Below are 15,907 nucleotides of genomic sequence, written 5' to 3'. Positions count from 1 at the left end.
TGCAGTAGCTGCTTGGATGGACCAAACAGCGTGACTCTTAAAATACTGTGATTAAAAAAAACTATCATGAGACATCAATATAGTCAGGAGATACAAAACACAATGTGGAGAGGGGTGAGATCCTGCCATCATCAGGGGGCGGAGGGGGAGGCATGACCTACACTCATTCACAGCAGTTTGCTCACCCATCTGCACCTAGTCCTAGTCAAACTCCCTCCTACCACCTCATCTGCAGCTGGAATTGAAGACACAAGTCACTTTGATACCATGACCTGTTCCACATGCACTGCCTGCCGCCACACACAGGTCCAGGTCCAGGGGATGCCCAACCCACACCTGCTGCACCACTACTGCTTCTCTGGGTGCTGCAGGCAGTGCACATTTTACCTTTTCTAGTCCAACACAACACTCCTGTCAGTCCAGCACCTACATATAAGCCCAACCCTGTATTAGTTTTGATCTCATCACAAGTCATGTCCGGGTTTTATAAAAACAGGGTTCCTAAATTATTCCAGCTTTTGGATTTGACATGGAAAGGGCAGTAACTGAGCAGGAGAATCAGTCCTGGCCTAAGGAAAAGACCAAGAGCTCCAAACATTGGCAAAAGGCAGCTCTGAGATACTGCGTACAACAGACCTCACACCCTGCTCAAAGGGGGACTATCCCTGGGGCAAATAGGACAACACCCACACCTTGTCAGAGCCTCCTCTCAGAAGCTTTTACACAATTTGTCTATAGCATTATCGATCCAGCTCCACTATCTCAATGCACTGAAATCTTCCATGGTTTTACAGGAGGAAACCAGTTACCCTCACAGGTTGCCTTTCTCCAAGGTTATGAGGAAAACATGGTGATGGGCACTGGCAGCACACAACAAACAGCAGCCCCACAGATGTGGACAAAAAGCCCATGTTGCAAATGGCCCAGGTGCTTGTTTACACAGTAAACCTTACCAGGTTTAAATGAGATGCTCTGTTTGGAGAGGAGACATTTGAGACCTCTTGCACACTGACTTCCAGAGCAAGGCAGGGCCCCTTAAATAGCATATTGACACAGAAGATCCATGCTAGTGCAGGGCCTCCTCCACCCATCCAAAACACAGGGTCTATTGGCACTGTGGTGCCTCATCACCAGCACTTTGCTCCTGTTCAAAGCCACCAGGACACCAGAAATTGCAGCTCACTTAGAGCGCTTCCATGCACTACCTGTTTTGTAAAGCACTTCCAAGAATAATCTGTGCACTTGATTAATGTAAGTAGGGAACCTCTTTGCAATCCAACTCCAGTCTGGCAGGCATTTAGGCACTGCTGGGCATCCATTTAATGTGGCACTGGCAGCTCCTTGTAAAAATGTCAGGTCCATAATACTTCTGCTCTTTAAACTCAGTTTTGATCCCTAGCCAACTGCAGTAAGTTAATTTTCAATTCACCAACCCGAGAGCCCAGGGGCTGCCAGGACCTTGGGGGGGCTCACCACCGTGCTGGAAAGAACAACATCCGGCACCATCCTGCAAATTTCCTCTCAACTACAGACATGACTGATCAACACAGATGGTGCCACAAGGGGAGATTATTAGCTTTGCAATGAGGTTTAATTTTGATCCTTGATAAGTGTTTAAAATGAGAACTCCCAGAGTGCAATTACCCATTGTTATGGGTTCAAGGAGAAATTACTGCTCCAAAAAAGGCAGATTCCTGAGATCAACCAATCAAGGTCAGCCATAAGGAATTTTGACCCATGTTTCTATAAATCTACTGCCCCTGTCGCAGACCACAAAGTGTAAAAGTGAGCTGGTTAAGAGGATCTGGTCCTTCAAGACATAGTCTTTAAGCACCATCTATGTGCAGATTTGGATTTCTTCTACTGGCATATATGATTGGATTTTGCATCCCAGGGCAGGAAGAGCACACCTGAATTTTTCCCTCCCCATTGAGATGTCTTGAGCTGGGGTTGTTGGATGCACTGGCTCTTGTGAGCCTATCCCCATCAGGGAAAGGTGTGGTGTGTTGCAGTGGTGTGATGCAGAATATCCTCTGGAACAAGTGCTGAATGATGAAGCAATAGCAAAAGGGTCCCGCTTCCTCCCCATTACCTAGAACACATTAAACCAACCCTGTGAATGGGGCATTAGCAGCAAGAAGTCAAAACCAAGTCCCTGGCATTCCTAGGAAGGAGATGAGTTGTCCAAGGCAGCCCATCCAGACCTGCTGGAGTGCTGCTGGCACTTGAAGCCCAGGGCCAGCAGAGGCAAATGAATTACCACTTCTCCACTTCCTCTTCAGCCCCTGGGATGTTTCTGCTTGGGAAGGTTTATCTCACACAAAAATTTGCAGTGACTGACTAAATATCAAAACAAACTTAGTCAGATGTGGGAAATTTGAAGCTTGCCAGACACTGCCAGTCTCTCTCTCTGCTTGATGAGCTCAGCTATTGCAGCATTTCCTCCCTCTCTCCTTTTTTCCATCTCTGCAGTTTTCTTCTTTGTGAGTGTCAGTTCAGTGCAGGAATAAGTCCTTTCCCAGCTCCATGTAACTACTGCCAACAGGTCCACACAAGACAGGGATTGCACCAGTAACACAGCACCCACTGAGACCAGTTACCACCATCCATTTCTGTCTTCCAGCAAAAGCCTTGCTGATAGATGCACCAAAATTAGTGTTTTGAGGGGTTTTACCCATTTTAGGGGTATCCAGGTAAACTGTAATGGATATCCCAATGTTTTGGAGCAGGAGCTGATCCCCTCCTTTACCTGGGATGCTTTGCCTCCTGGAGACCAGAGCTGCGTCCATCCCACCTGAGTCCTTGCTTCCCTTTGAGTAAGGGCCATCATCTGTGAGCAGAGCAAACACAGAAGCTGAAATTAGTACCAAAAGCCACAAGCAACTGAACCAGAGCACTTTAAGAAGTTGTCCTGGTGACACCAAAATTGGAATCCCATCTGTATCACAGACTGCAGGCAAGAAAAAAACATTACCAGCCCCAGCTTTGCACTACACCGTGTGGACTCTCACCTTGCAGAGATGGAAACTGGAAGGCAGTAACTTTATCTGATTTATTCTTCTTGGAGCTAATCTGCTAGGGTAGAACAAAATTCCCTTACTCCTGTAATTATGTGGAACAGCTGAGGATAGAGAAAGCTGGGGCATTCATATCACAAGTTTCAAGCCTGTCATTATGCTTGTGAAAAAACTTACGGTGTTTGGAAATGCAGTCATACATCAGGACACTCACAGGGCACTAAATCACTATCCTTGAGTGAAATTGCCTATTCTTATAGATCCCATTATTTCAGTCACCTTTTCCAGCTGCTGTTCCAGCCTCTGTACAATATAAAGAGCACCCTCTTTTAAATGATTAAAAGGGAAAAAAAAGTCAGAGTGAAGAGAGAATAGCTTTATACACTGTAAATACACTGTCCAGCATAAGCTGAAATTTAAAGCATCTAAATATCTTTGTATTATCCTATTGGAAGACTGCTACAGAGTTATCACAGAGTTTATTTGCAGAGAAGGCAGCATGCTTTTACAGATCTCATTTCCATCCATCTAAAATGTCTATTTTTATGGCATTTCATAAAAAGTTGGCACTTTTCCAATCAATAATTTCCAGTAACCATGTAGTACCAAATAACTCCCATTCTCAGTGACCACATTTTTGAATTTTTCAGTAGCTGTGAGGGTTTAGAAGTTGTACATAATAGTATAAATATAGGTTACTGAAAACCTTATCAATTTATTACTGTCCACAGCCCTTAACTAAGTTACATTTAAGGTACAAAGAAGTTTTTGTCCCACTCCATACAAAGTGAACAAAAATTTTAGTTCAGCCTCATTCGAGACAAGGGTCTATACAGAGCGGCCTCAATCCCTATGTTCAGTTTGCTGTGAAGCCCACCTTCCCCATAAACAGAAAAAAGATGGTGTAAATCTTAGTCTCTGTCACCAGGAGGTTTATCCTATATCCAGGTTCTCTTGCACCAGGAGGTTTATCCTAATATTCTGGTTTCCCTTCTCTCTGTAACCTCTGGCACAATTGCAGAGTCAGATAACAGGGATGGTTTGGGTGTATAAAAGGAAGGCGGCAATTCCTAGGGGAGCAGCAGGACAAATCCAACTGCTACACATTCCCAACAGCTACAGCCACCCTTTATTTCTTTCCCAAACGCAGCAGCACATTGGAAGAGAAATCCTAAAGCTCAGGAAACCCAGCACAAGCTTCCTTTTTCAACACTGGAGGTAATTGTGCAAAAGGCATCTGCAACATACCCTGGGCCACCCAGGGCTGGAACTGTTTGCTGGCACTGGAGCATGAGTGTGCCTTTGGTGCCACAGGCCACTGCGGATGGCAAGGACCACCCCAGCATGCAGCTGCCCACCACAGGAGAGCACTGCTGCCAGCTCTGCCCCCAGGTAACGTGCTCAAGGCAGTGAGGTTCTGCTGTGGATGGGATTCCTGCATTCCTGGGAAACCACGCAAGATGGTTCAAAGCCAGCTCCATAATCTGCTGGCAAACTGAAGCAGAGAACCATCTGTTTCGCATATACACACCGCCCCAGACCAGATAGGCACCAGTACCCTTCTATGCTTCCTTTCCCCATCACAACCCCAATCAGCGTTGATAGGAAACCCCAATTCGCTACTGGTTGCCCTTCCTACCCCAACAGCTGTTGGCAAACATGCCTTGGCTTCCCTTTGAGCAAGAAACCAGGTTGCCTGTGAATTAACAACAGCTTCCAGCAGCAGCCAAGTGGCCAAGAGCAGTGACCTGAGCTACAGGCCCTGCTGGCAATTAGCAACGCCGCCCTGTGTCACTGCTCCTGACAGCCACATCAGCCAGCAAATAATCAGCACCACAGCTACCCTTCTCCTACTGCTCCTCCCTTCCAAACTCAGTTGATTATGTGAAAAAGGTTTGGGTTTTTCCCCTCATTATCTGGCTAAAATGTTTGAACAGGAAAGGAGGCTGCCACACAAGGCCTGCTGAAATGGGAACTGGCATTTGCTTGCAGGACCATCCCCGCCGTGCACGGCTCTTTGTGCATTTGCAGATTTCCTGTTCTGCCACTCAAGCTGGTAATAACGGAGTCACTTTTTATAAACTTCTTTGTTTGTTTGTGCAAGGAGTTACATTGGGGTTTTTTTTGTTTGTTTGTTTTAATAAAGGAACTCCTTCTTTTTGTGCTCTCAGTAATTTCTTCTGCTATCATAGCACCAGTTTGGGGGTGAGTCTCCTAACCAGCCTGATTGCTCAGTTGACCAAAATTGCAGCATCAATCCGAGCACTGAAAATCCATGAACCTCTCTTCTCCTTAAAATTGGGAAAGTAACTCTCTTTTTAAATCCCATGCAGGTTCTTTTTGCAAGCAATCTGTGCTGGAGCTATTAGAGTTGTATTTATCAAGCTTTTTTTACTCTCACACCAAGAGGGCCAGAAATCTTCCAAAAAAAGACTGTGTAATTGATGGTTTTCAAGCAGTGATGGTAATGCTAGTTCTAGACCTTTCAGAAAAGCTCACCAAGTGCATAAGACCCTCAATAAAACTGAGATTGCAACACTTGCCGTATATTGATCCCTATATTGATGGGAATCTGTGGCAACATACAAAGTTCTTGTAAGTCTTTGACAATAGTTCTTACTATTTACATGCCTTACTATTTACATACCACCAGAGAGACAACACCTTCCAAGTCCCTACACCTTCCCACAGAGCTCTGAACTCTCCTCCCCTGCAGAAGCAGTGCAGAACAGTGATACATATCAGTGTACAGTGTACCATGTACAGTGACAGTAAATAAGAGAGAATCCCCATCTCGTTCCTTCAAAAACAAACTGGACAGAAAAAAGAGTAGGGAAAATCTCCATGCTTTAGCTGGGGGGCAGGAATAAAGGAAGGTCAGGGCAGACTCCACTACCCCTGCAAGCACAGGCACCAGGATCTCCTGACATCAGTTAGCTGCCAAGCCAAACTGTTAAAATGGGGAGAAAAAAGCTTCCTTGGAAGAAGCACTGATTTAGGAGTTCATTATCCCTGCCTGTGGGGGGAAAAGGAAAGTTCAGGGTTTTATTCAGTTAGGAGAGCTATTAGTCTCTGTTATTAGCAGAGATCACTTCTTAATGAAAATGAGCATTGGCTAAATCAGATTCTGTGACAATTAGACTGCTCTATGCAAGTTGTTCAGATTCCTGGATCACTTTAAGACAGTTCCTGCAGAGAAAGTGCATTAATCCTATGGGAAGACCAAAAGGTAAAACCATTTGTTTAATGGAAAAAATACAGTTGGAGACAGTTATTTTGCTACAGGGTAATTGCATTCCTTGTTTAGGGAAATGAATACCAAACCAGCATTAAGAACCAAAAGCGGTTCACGCTAAGGCAAGCCAGTATTTTTTTGCTAGAACAAAAGCATGGGGCTAGAAGCAGAAATCCAAATGACTAAAACTAATTGCAATTTGATCCATTTTGAGGAGAGTTAATTCTGTAAGTCAAGGGAGGCATTTATCTGTAGTCAGGCAAAGAGCAGCTGAGGGTACACGAGTGTAGGTCAGGCAAGTAGTGATGATTCAAACTGCGGCTCTGGGAGCAAACCTCCAGTGCCTGGGATTTTAAAGATCTCTGAGTGCCTGAAGATGCAGACATGGACTTCAAAAACAGACTATAATCATCTAGCTGCATCTTTGGGCATCTAATCACCTTTAAAAAGTTGATATATTACTGGAAGGAGGGGAAGGGGAAAGTGGTATATCCATGCACACCCATTCTGAATCTGAAATTGGTTTTTAGCTCACACATGATACAGCCCCAACAACAGTCTGGCCAGAGGCTGGACCATCATCAGAGGAGGACAGTGACACAATCCTTCCCACTCTCCCCAGGCTGGCACTCCACATGGCAGCACAGCCAGAGGCATCTGATGCACCAGTGATGGATTTGGGCTGGATTGCAAGGCTGTACCCAACTGCCCCCCCAGCACAACTCCCCAGGGCAGTTTGGGTTATTTCAGCACCACCACAGCAGGATGGGGACAGCGGTGCCGGTGTCAGCTCTGCACAAGAGCAGCACAGTGGTGGCCTCGATCTTCAAAGCACTTAGCCTTTAACATGTGAGACAGGCAGATCCAGAGAGCTCAGGACAGGAAAACAAAAAGCCCATGAATACTGTTACAGACTGCATGATTTCCTGAAACTACTTAATTATGACGCTCAGGGCAGAGCAAGAGCTCCTCCCATGTGTTTGCTTCCGACAAGGAGCTGTTTGCATGAAGGATCCCACCTTCCCCAAGCCTTCCTCAGCAGGTGGCTTGAATTTTCTTCTGCTTATCTAAATCCACAGCTCCTCAGGCCCTAGGAAAATCTGTACATGAGTTCACTATAACCAGTACAGCTACTCAGGTCTTTCTGCATCTCTAGAAATACAGTGCCTTGGCTCTATAACCTTAAATGTAAAGAAAATAAATAAATAGAACCCCAAGAAACAGATGAAATACATCTAACAGTGATCTCTAGACTGCTTTTCCTGGAATACTGGAAAAGTTGATCTAAAGCATAATCCTGCCCTACATAAAACTAATCCAAGCATACAGCAACAAATACACTAAATCCTTAGACAAGATAGTCCACATTCCTGTGCTTAAAACAAAAAAACAGGAAGTCACTTTTGCTTTAGGATTCTACACCACAATTTCATTTTCATCACACTGATTTTAGCTTGCTGCATTAAAAAAAAAAAAAAAAAAAACCAAAAAAAAAAACAAACCAAACAACAACAACAAACAAACAAAAAGCCCACAAACAAAAATCCCCAACCCTGAAAGGGCCCCGTGTTTCCTCACTTTTTATTCTTCAGAAGGTGGGGTAGACTTGAAGAATGCCAGTGAAAAACCCAGTGGCCACCACAGCTCTACCCCTTCCCTCAGCCCAAGGCACCTTCCATATGTCTCTCCCACAGCACTAATCCACAGTCAAGCAGTGTTTTGAAATGCTTTTCCCTTCCTTTGCGCCAGGAAGATTAAAAAAAATTCCCCTTAACCAGTGAGCTCAGGCTGAAACAGACCAAGTAATTTAGGGAGCAGCTCCTCCCTAATTTAATAAATACATGTATCAACAAATCTGGTAAAAACTGCAGAGGTTGCCTTTTGTGAAGAAAAGCCTCTTATTTATCCCTTTACTGGCAACAAATCCCCTCCCAGATCATACTCAGGAGCCACCCAGAGACAAACAAGAAGTTGGGGAAGTTTTTTCTTAACTTCTCTCATCACAAATTTCTGAACAGCCCAGGAAAACAGCCATGCTGTACAAGAACCACCCTTGCTGGAAATAAGGCTCTTGCCCCAAAAACAACTGAGCTTTATCCCATTTTCCCAGATAATTCTGGGGAAAAAAAATGTTAGCAACCTGCTGCCAGTCCCTGTGCCAGCCGTACTGCAACGATGCTGTTTTCCCAACCCTGGCCTGGGAACGTGCTCCATCAACTGCAGCTTCTTGTGCCACCAGAGGCTGTTGTGGCAGCTCTTCAGCCCACTTGTGTAGTTGCTGCTCCTGGCTTCTGAGTCAGGAAGAACTTGTCCAAACTTCAAAGGTATTCCAAAAGGAAGTTGTACTTCTTAATTTCTTCTCCTCAATAGACACAGCATGAAATTTGTCTCCCCACACCCTCCGCATCTCTCCTTCTTTTCTTCTGTATTCATTCACCCACCAACCCTCCTCAGGCATGTACAATTTCATAACACCTGCTGCTGTATTCACAGAAATCAGTTCTAGGAAAATACAATAGCCTATTGTTCAACAGAAACTCCATGCTTTGTTCTTCTGGGTTTTTTTTTTTTATTTTTAATAAGAAACCAAAATTACTTTTAAAGGAGCAATTTGTTTCAAGCAATCATTTTCAACTGAAATGCTGTAGATAATTATTTGCACAGCAGTGGCCTTTATGGGACCAAGATATGAGCCAGAACATGTCTCTGTTACCAAGCAGGTTGGCTTCCAAGGGATATAAAAGCATATTTTATACCCCCTGCAAGACTGTAGCAGATAACACTGATGAAAGATTCCTGCTTTGCATGAAGATGGGGGAAGACTTTCTTCTTTTAGTAAACAAGTTTTGTGAGCACAAAACCCTTTTCAGTCGGCTTTGCAGAAAAGTCAGGTTTTGGTAAGGTTTAACTTATGTCAACTTTCACAGGTTATTAAATACCTCTCAAGGACTGATCCAAGTCCCATCTGATAAGAATGAATGCTGGACTCAGCTTGCAGTGCCAACATCTGCTCCTCATGTTTTCATTAAATACATTACATTCCAAGGGGGGAAAAAAAAAGGAAGAAAGGAAAACAAGCCCACAATTTAAAAATCTACAATCAACCTGCCATTACACTCATGTCTTTTCTATACCAGAGCCCTTGCTACAATGCATTGTTTGTTCTCATTATTGCTTTGGAAGCCAACACAGAGTCACTTTATCTAATCAGCACATCCGAGGGACTCTGTGATAGAGGACCTAGAAGCAGTTCTTAATTGCCACTCAAGCTGTACTGAGAGATGGAAGAAAAAACACTCGCAAAAGTTAAAAAAAAAAAAAAATTATTAAAACCAGCTCCTTTTTTTCTCTCTCCTCATTTTGTATGAAAGTTAAATTCCCATGCTGTTCATCTACTGTCCTCTCTACCTCTGGAATCCAGTGGCCAATATCCATCAGCCTGGAGAGGAGAGAGAGTGCAGCCTGAAATAGGTTTATAATCCTGTAATTTTCAATAAAAATGTGTTTTGAGTAGAAAAGACTTAAGTTATTGATCTCAGAAAAGCAAAGAGCTGTTGTGCTAACCAGGTCTAGACCAACTCCACCACTCATTTTCCTCTGCATGGTAGGGAGGAAACCGGGGGATAGTGGATGCAGAACTGCTGGAAATGAAGCATTCTTTTGCTCTTCTGTTCAGAGGAGCTTATGTTGTTCTTCTGAAGTAGCATGTAATTTTTGTTTCTTTCATTTAAAAGTATCAGGGATGACTCTCTCCTGATTCTAGTGAGGATATGATTTTGTGCATTAAGTTAGGCTTATTAAGAGCTGCTTGAGGGATTTCACAGGCTGGATCTTCAGCACAAATAGCTTTTCCCAAACAAAATCCAAGAATCTTCACTTTTATCCATCTCTTCCTAACAATCCTCTAACAACACCAACACCAAGAAGATCCCTCTTCACTCACTGAGCCCTCTCCTGTTCACTTTTCTTAAGCAGTTCCCAGCAAGATTTGCATTTCTAGTGTTTAAAAATAGAAAGAGAGAAATGGAGAGAGACTTCCCTTCCTTCAATCCTTCTCATCCTCCCAGGCATTTTCAGACAGTTTCATCAGTTTATATTTGTGGATGACCCAGTGGCAGAGGAAGCCCTGCAGTGCCTCACCCCCTTGCAGGTCATTTGCACACACAGACTCACACAGAGCATTCACAGTAATTCTGTGCAGGAGAGAAAAGAATAGTGCAAAAACCAACTGCATGAGATTATTATTTCTCAATGGTTCCAGTGCCTGAAATGATGTTATTAAAGTTACATTTTCCAGTCAATCTGGCAATTTCTCTTATTAAGCAGCGTAGAGTGTACTGGGGAGAGTCCAACTCTAAGCTAGAAAGATGAAATATTGCTGATATATTGATTGTGTTATCTGAAGAAACTAACTTTCAAGAGTAAAAATTCTAGAGCAATAAGATACATTTTCAGACTGATCTTTCATGGAAATTATCCAAGCTAGCAATTGTAATATGGTGAGAAATTACCAATAAAGTCTAACATCATTCCCAAGGAAGAATGCCTCATTAGATACAACTGGATTTATTAATCTAAGCAGCAGGCAGCAGTAAATCCTAGCTGGCAAGAGAATCAATTCTCCCTATTAACTCCATGTAAGCTTCTAAACTCTTTCTTAAATATGGAGGTGAATAAGAAATGCAGCCTGCTGAATCCAAACCCTGAGGACCTACCTTCTTCCAAGCTCCAAATGCCATGCTAAGTGACTGTGGAGTAAAATCAAATAATAAAAGACAGCTCTATTGTGGGTTTTCAATCAAATGAAATTAAGTACTGTCAGTTTATTAGACTTTAGGACTCAAATCACTGGTGCCACCTAAGTCTAGAGGCCACTATTACTTTCTTCTTTAAAAACCCTGGAGTTAGTCAAAAAAGGAAAACAAGGTTTGCTTTAATGAAAACCATCGTGGAATGTTTTCACTGTGCAGGATTTGGCTCCAAGCTGCCTTCCAACTAAGGCAGCTTGTCAAAAGCTACACCCTAGCAGGCAAAACCTTTTATTTTTTGACATGTCAATAGTTGAAGCTAAAAACATTATCAATGTCCGTATTAAAATATATTTCATCTTGCTGTCTTTTGGGTTTTTACTGTCTTACCTTAATGCTGGGGTTGGACTCACAGAGATCCAGGGAGAAGACAGGGAGACAAGACTCAAGGGCCATTGGCAGTGCCAAGAGCTGGGCACCCCCATGCACAGCCTGGGTGGGAACACGAAGCACAAAGCAACAGCTTGGGAGTGACAGAACAGGGAGAAGTCTGGACTTCCATCTTCTGAAGTGGAAATCAATTTGCTGCAGTGATAGTGATAGCAAATTCTTGCACCTATTTTGCTTTTTACAAACTCTCCTTTGATCCCTATTATGATTGCTTTAAAAACGGTACTTGTTGTCTTTCATCCTCCAAGATCTTACAAAAGAACTGTTAAATCAAGAGGCTGTTAACTTTCCAGCGAGCAAAGGAGTTTGGGAAGTACAAGGTAGGGCTCTACTGAAGAGAAGGGAGAAGGCAATCTGGTCTGCTGTGTGAGCCTGGAAGGAGAGCACAGAAGTCTTCAGGGCAGAGCTAGAGAGCCAGAATTTGAGAAGCAAAGCTATAGATGCATCCTAGATGTTGGAACATGTGCATGTCCTCTCTTTCCACTGAATGCAAAGAATTAACCACCTGGACACTGTGTTACAGAATGTCTTGGCATGATGGATGGACATCTTTCTCAGAAGTATTTGGCAGCCCTTAGGCAATTCAGAGGATGGCTCACAGGAACTAAGCTCTTTGACCTGTATTATGCAGGGAGTGAGACTAGATGTTGAATGGCTCAGTCACAACCCAATCTTACCAAAAAACCCAAAACAAAACAGGTGATGGTGCCATCTGGGATTAAATTGGCTGAAAAGAAATATCACGGTTCAGTGAAAGGATAATTTTTGCCTATAATTAATCTCTTCTGCAGTTTTGACCAGCTCAAAGCTGAAGATCCCACCTCAAATGAAGCAGAAGGATACATCAATATTGCTGCACAGAGACAAAAAGCAATGACTGCCAGGGTTCCCTGAGCTACTTTTTTATGGTGAAAAGATGTTTAATTTTAAACAGAGGAAAACTGGAATACCTATTTCCCAATTTATACCTGGGCAGGAAGTAAAAAAACAGAGCACACGTTCTGAAATAGAAGAAATGAAAACTACCATTGGATATCCTGGAGTTTGTAAATCAGGGGCTTGAGACAACAGTTTTTAATTCTGGGCTTTTCTACAGGCAGATAACTTTTCTCACTTCAGCAGACAAATTGTCAAGAGCAAATCTCTTGTGACAGGCAGTAGACAAAGCAAAGGAAAAACCACTGGATTCTTCCCCACACAGGGAAGATGAGGTGGCAAAAAGACATTGTGCCAACATTCAGCCTCTTAATCCTTTACAAACAGGGACTTAGCTACAGCTGTAATGCCTTTTTTTGTTTTACTTCTATAGTACTTTAAAAAGAGTCTTTGTTACAAAAGTAAATTATGTGCCCCAAAGAGCACACTCAAAAATTTAGCACCTCTAAACTTACAGCAGCCCATGTGGAGACCAACTGAAGAGAGGTACAGCAAGCTTAAGGAAACCTTTTAGAAAACACAGCTCCTTGGATGAGTTGGAAAAAGCCCCTTTCTTTTTGCTTCTGTAAAAGCAAATCACATCTTGCTTCCCTGATGATCTCATCAGTTTGACATAAGCAACACTTGTACCAGCAAGATATAACAAGGGGTGGGTAAGGGGAGCCCAGGAGGACTTTTTCAAGGAAGGTCACCCTACCACATATCCAGGTGAGCACCCTTTCTCTGCTCCCAATTACAAGTCTGCTCTGACTCAGAGGAAAGGCACAGAAAATTAAATGAAGGATCAAATTTGGGAGATTTACAGTGCCAGTTCAAGAGGTGGCTGAGATTGATACAGGTTCATGTGTGGTATGCATCAAACTCAGTGCCAAGAGCAATAAGAAAACCCTTGCAAACCACAGGAAAACAAAAACAGCAGAACAAAACAAAACAAACAAAAAAAAAACCACTGGCAAATCAGGCAAGAGAAGAGATGCATTTCAGTGCAGTAACATTTAATAAAAGCGTGAGCCAGGGATCAAGGTGTGAAGTGAGCAAATAGATTCAGGTAAAACTTATCTCCAACAGCCTTTTGCAACATCCCATGGGCCAGCACACTAAAGCATCTCACAGCCAGGTTTGCCAGCAATAGGGTGATGCCCCAGCTGGAGCCCCCAGCTCACAGCGCAGCCCCCAAGGTTTGGGAACCTATTTTAGCACTGCAAAGACAGCTGGTGCTGCAGGAAGGTGACATCACAGAGGAAGACATTTAATGCAGTAGGTGGCAAATCAGGTGCTTTATCCCAGATTTGCACTGCATTTTGATGCAAAGTGCTTAAAAACCAGTGGGAGTCAAAAAATAAGGAAGAAATTCCAGACAGCATTAACTATTTTAAAAGAAAGATTTCTGGCACCCCATTTAGACTTGTTTCCAGCTTATCCACAAAGCTCCGCTAAACCTTACTAAGACTTAATTCCCATAAATGTGATTCTCCCTCAGTGTTCAGCTAAGTAGCAATGTTTCAAAAAAAGTAAATACCAAATCGTGGGAGTTGGATTATTCATTCATGTGGTAAAAGCCATTATATATTAATACATACAGATGTTCCCACTTCAGGACTGATCTAAACATATGTAGATTTTAGACTCTGACACACAAACCATCTCTTATGCAATGGCCCATGTATGAGCCCAGGCTGATTTATCCTAGACTGTGTCAGGAGGATTCACAGGAGCTGTGTGAGAGATGGAATAAGCTTACAGCTAAATGACTAAAGAAAGAGTAAGCAAGAGCCTCACTTAAAATGAAAGGAAGTGGGGAGAAGAAGAGAAATCGAAGAATCAAGGAATATTAGATTTAGCAGGACAACAAGGTAAAACATGAAAGTTCCAAAGCTCCAAGTTAATTGATGTTGGAACTGGTGCAGTCTGATCTCATCAAACCAGCTGTTAAAAATTTGCCTAAATTGCCCATTAAATCTTGCTTCCAACAAGCTCAGCTCTTGTGTTTGCCCACTTCTTGCTTCCCATTAAGCCTTGACTTGGCTTCAGACTCTGCCAACCTCCCAGCCTCCAAGCAGGCTGATGTCAAAGATCAGCACAGCACCACTTCAATGAAAGCAAACATCTGTTCAGTATGAAAGAAGGATGAGACCCTGCTCCAGCAGAGTTATTAATGTATTCCAGCTGTTTTTCATGGCTGTCTTAATGCAAACTGCTGTGCTGGTTTCCAGTTGCTTTATATCACACAGGTGAAACAAAACAGGTGGAGAACCCAGTCTCAACTTCAGCCAGCATAAGAATTCACCAAAGACATGGTAACTCCTGGTGAAATTCAGAACAAAATGCTGCAAGCTGTGCTCTGTGACCCTCTGAAAAGCTCACAAAGATATTTCTTGCGAGTACCTGTAAGCCAAAACAACAATGAGATTTTCACATGGAAATCCTGCTCTGTGAAGAATTCATGCCCCATAGTTCTGTGGGTTAATTTTCCCTTGGCCTTTTTTGAAACGCAAAACCATGGCAATCAAAGGATTAGGCAGAAGCAAGGTATGGCCACAAGGAGCCTCAGGTTGGGAAATGGGGGCACTGGTTAAAACAGCACTTGCAATTTGGTGAGAGTCCCAGCTCTCCCGACCATCACAAACACCAGAGGGACTGGCAGATTCATGCCTAGGACTAAGGAAAAGTCAGTTTTGCATTGCCCCAGGCAGACCCCTGCTCCCCCTGAACAAGGGAAGGGAACGTGAATAAGAAGGGGAGAGGCACACGAGCTCTCCCAGGGCTGAGCTGAGGAGCTCCAGCAGCACAGCTCCACCTGCACCCCAAACCTGCCCTCTCCCCACATACCACAACCCAAGGCCAGGCAGGTGAGCAGCAGAATGAGGCCATACATCTGAAAAGATGCAACACACACCTGAATGGTTGCAGCTGGGAGTTTTACAGTTTACAGATGATAGGAAGTAGCAATGAACTCAGGAAAATTCAGGTGTAGCTAAAGACTGCAGAGTCCTGGGAAGAGAGAAGATGCATGTGACAGCCTTTCTCCAGGCAGGAACACAGGCCATTAAATGTAATGCTTCACATTATGCTTCCAAATACCCACTTAATTTTGATTCAACAAGGCACTTGTGCTAATAAAAATTAAAACCAGCAGGTTCTGTAGAGTGTGTAATGGATGTGTGGAAGAGCTGCATGCGCAGGTATGTCTAAAATTAACTGTGAATACTAAACCTGACTCCTTTCCAAGTCTGGAGAAGAGAATGTCAGTGGACTGGCATCCACTGCAAAAACTTGGATGCCAGTCCTTGGCAGGGTACTGTGCAAGTGCCCATCCAGCCCCTCACCTCACCAGGGGTCCTCAGGATTGTGGGGGGACATCCTTGCACCAGATATCTCCCATTCCCACCTCTCTAACCTCCAGATGGAGTCTGGACTCTCCAAAAGCAAATATTGCCAAAAGTTTACCTCTTGCCACTGCATGCCAGAACCAAAGGCAGCTGCTGACGACACATCTCCACCATTTCACACAAGTATGGATG

At 43.5% G+C, this 15,907-nt stretch overlaps 1 protein-coding gene across 10 annotated transcripts in view; it reads right to left on the bottom strand.

Moving 5' to 3' along the window:
• Nucleotides 1-15,907, bottom strand: part of GRIP2 (glutamate receptor interacting protein 2) — a 267,188-nt gene that overhangs the window by 56,848 nt on the left and 194,433 nt on the right. For all 10 annotated transcript variants that reach the window (XR_005258352.1, XM_038148767.1, XM_038148765.1 and 7 more), the window contains exon 2: nucleotides 2,750-2,830. Coding sequence is in view for 9 of the 10 variants with exons in the window: in XM_038148767.1 (XP_038004695.1) it covers nucleotides 2,750-2,830 (81 nt within the window). In the remaining variant the exon portion in view is untranslated. The remainder of the gene's footprint in view (nucleotides 1-2,749; nucleotides 2,831-15,907) is intronic.

The sequence above is a fragment of the Motacilla alba genome, chromosome 12 (genome assembly GCF_015832195.1).
Source record: "Motacilla alba alba isolate MOTALB_02 chromosome 12, Motacilla_alba_V1.0_pri, whole genome shotgun sequence".
Taxonomy (NCBI): domain Eukaryota; kingdom Metazoa; phylum Chordata; class Aves; order Passeriformes; family Motacillidae; genus Motacilla; species Motacilla alba.
This window is presented reverse-complemented; position numbering and strand designations above follow the sequence as displayed.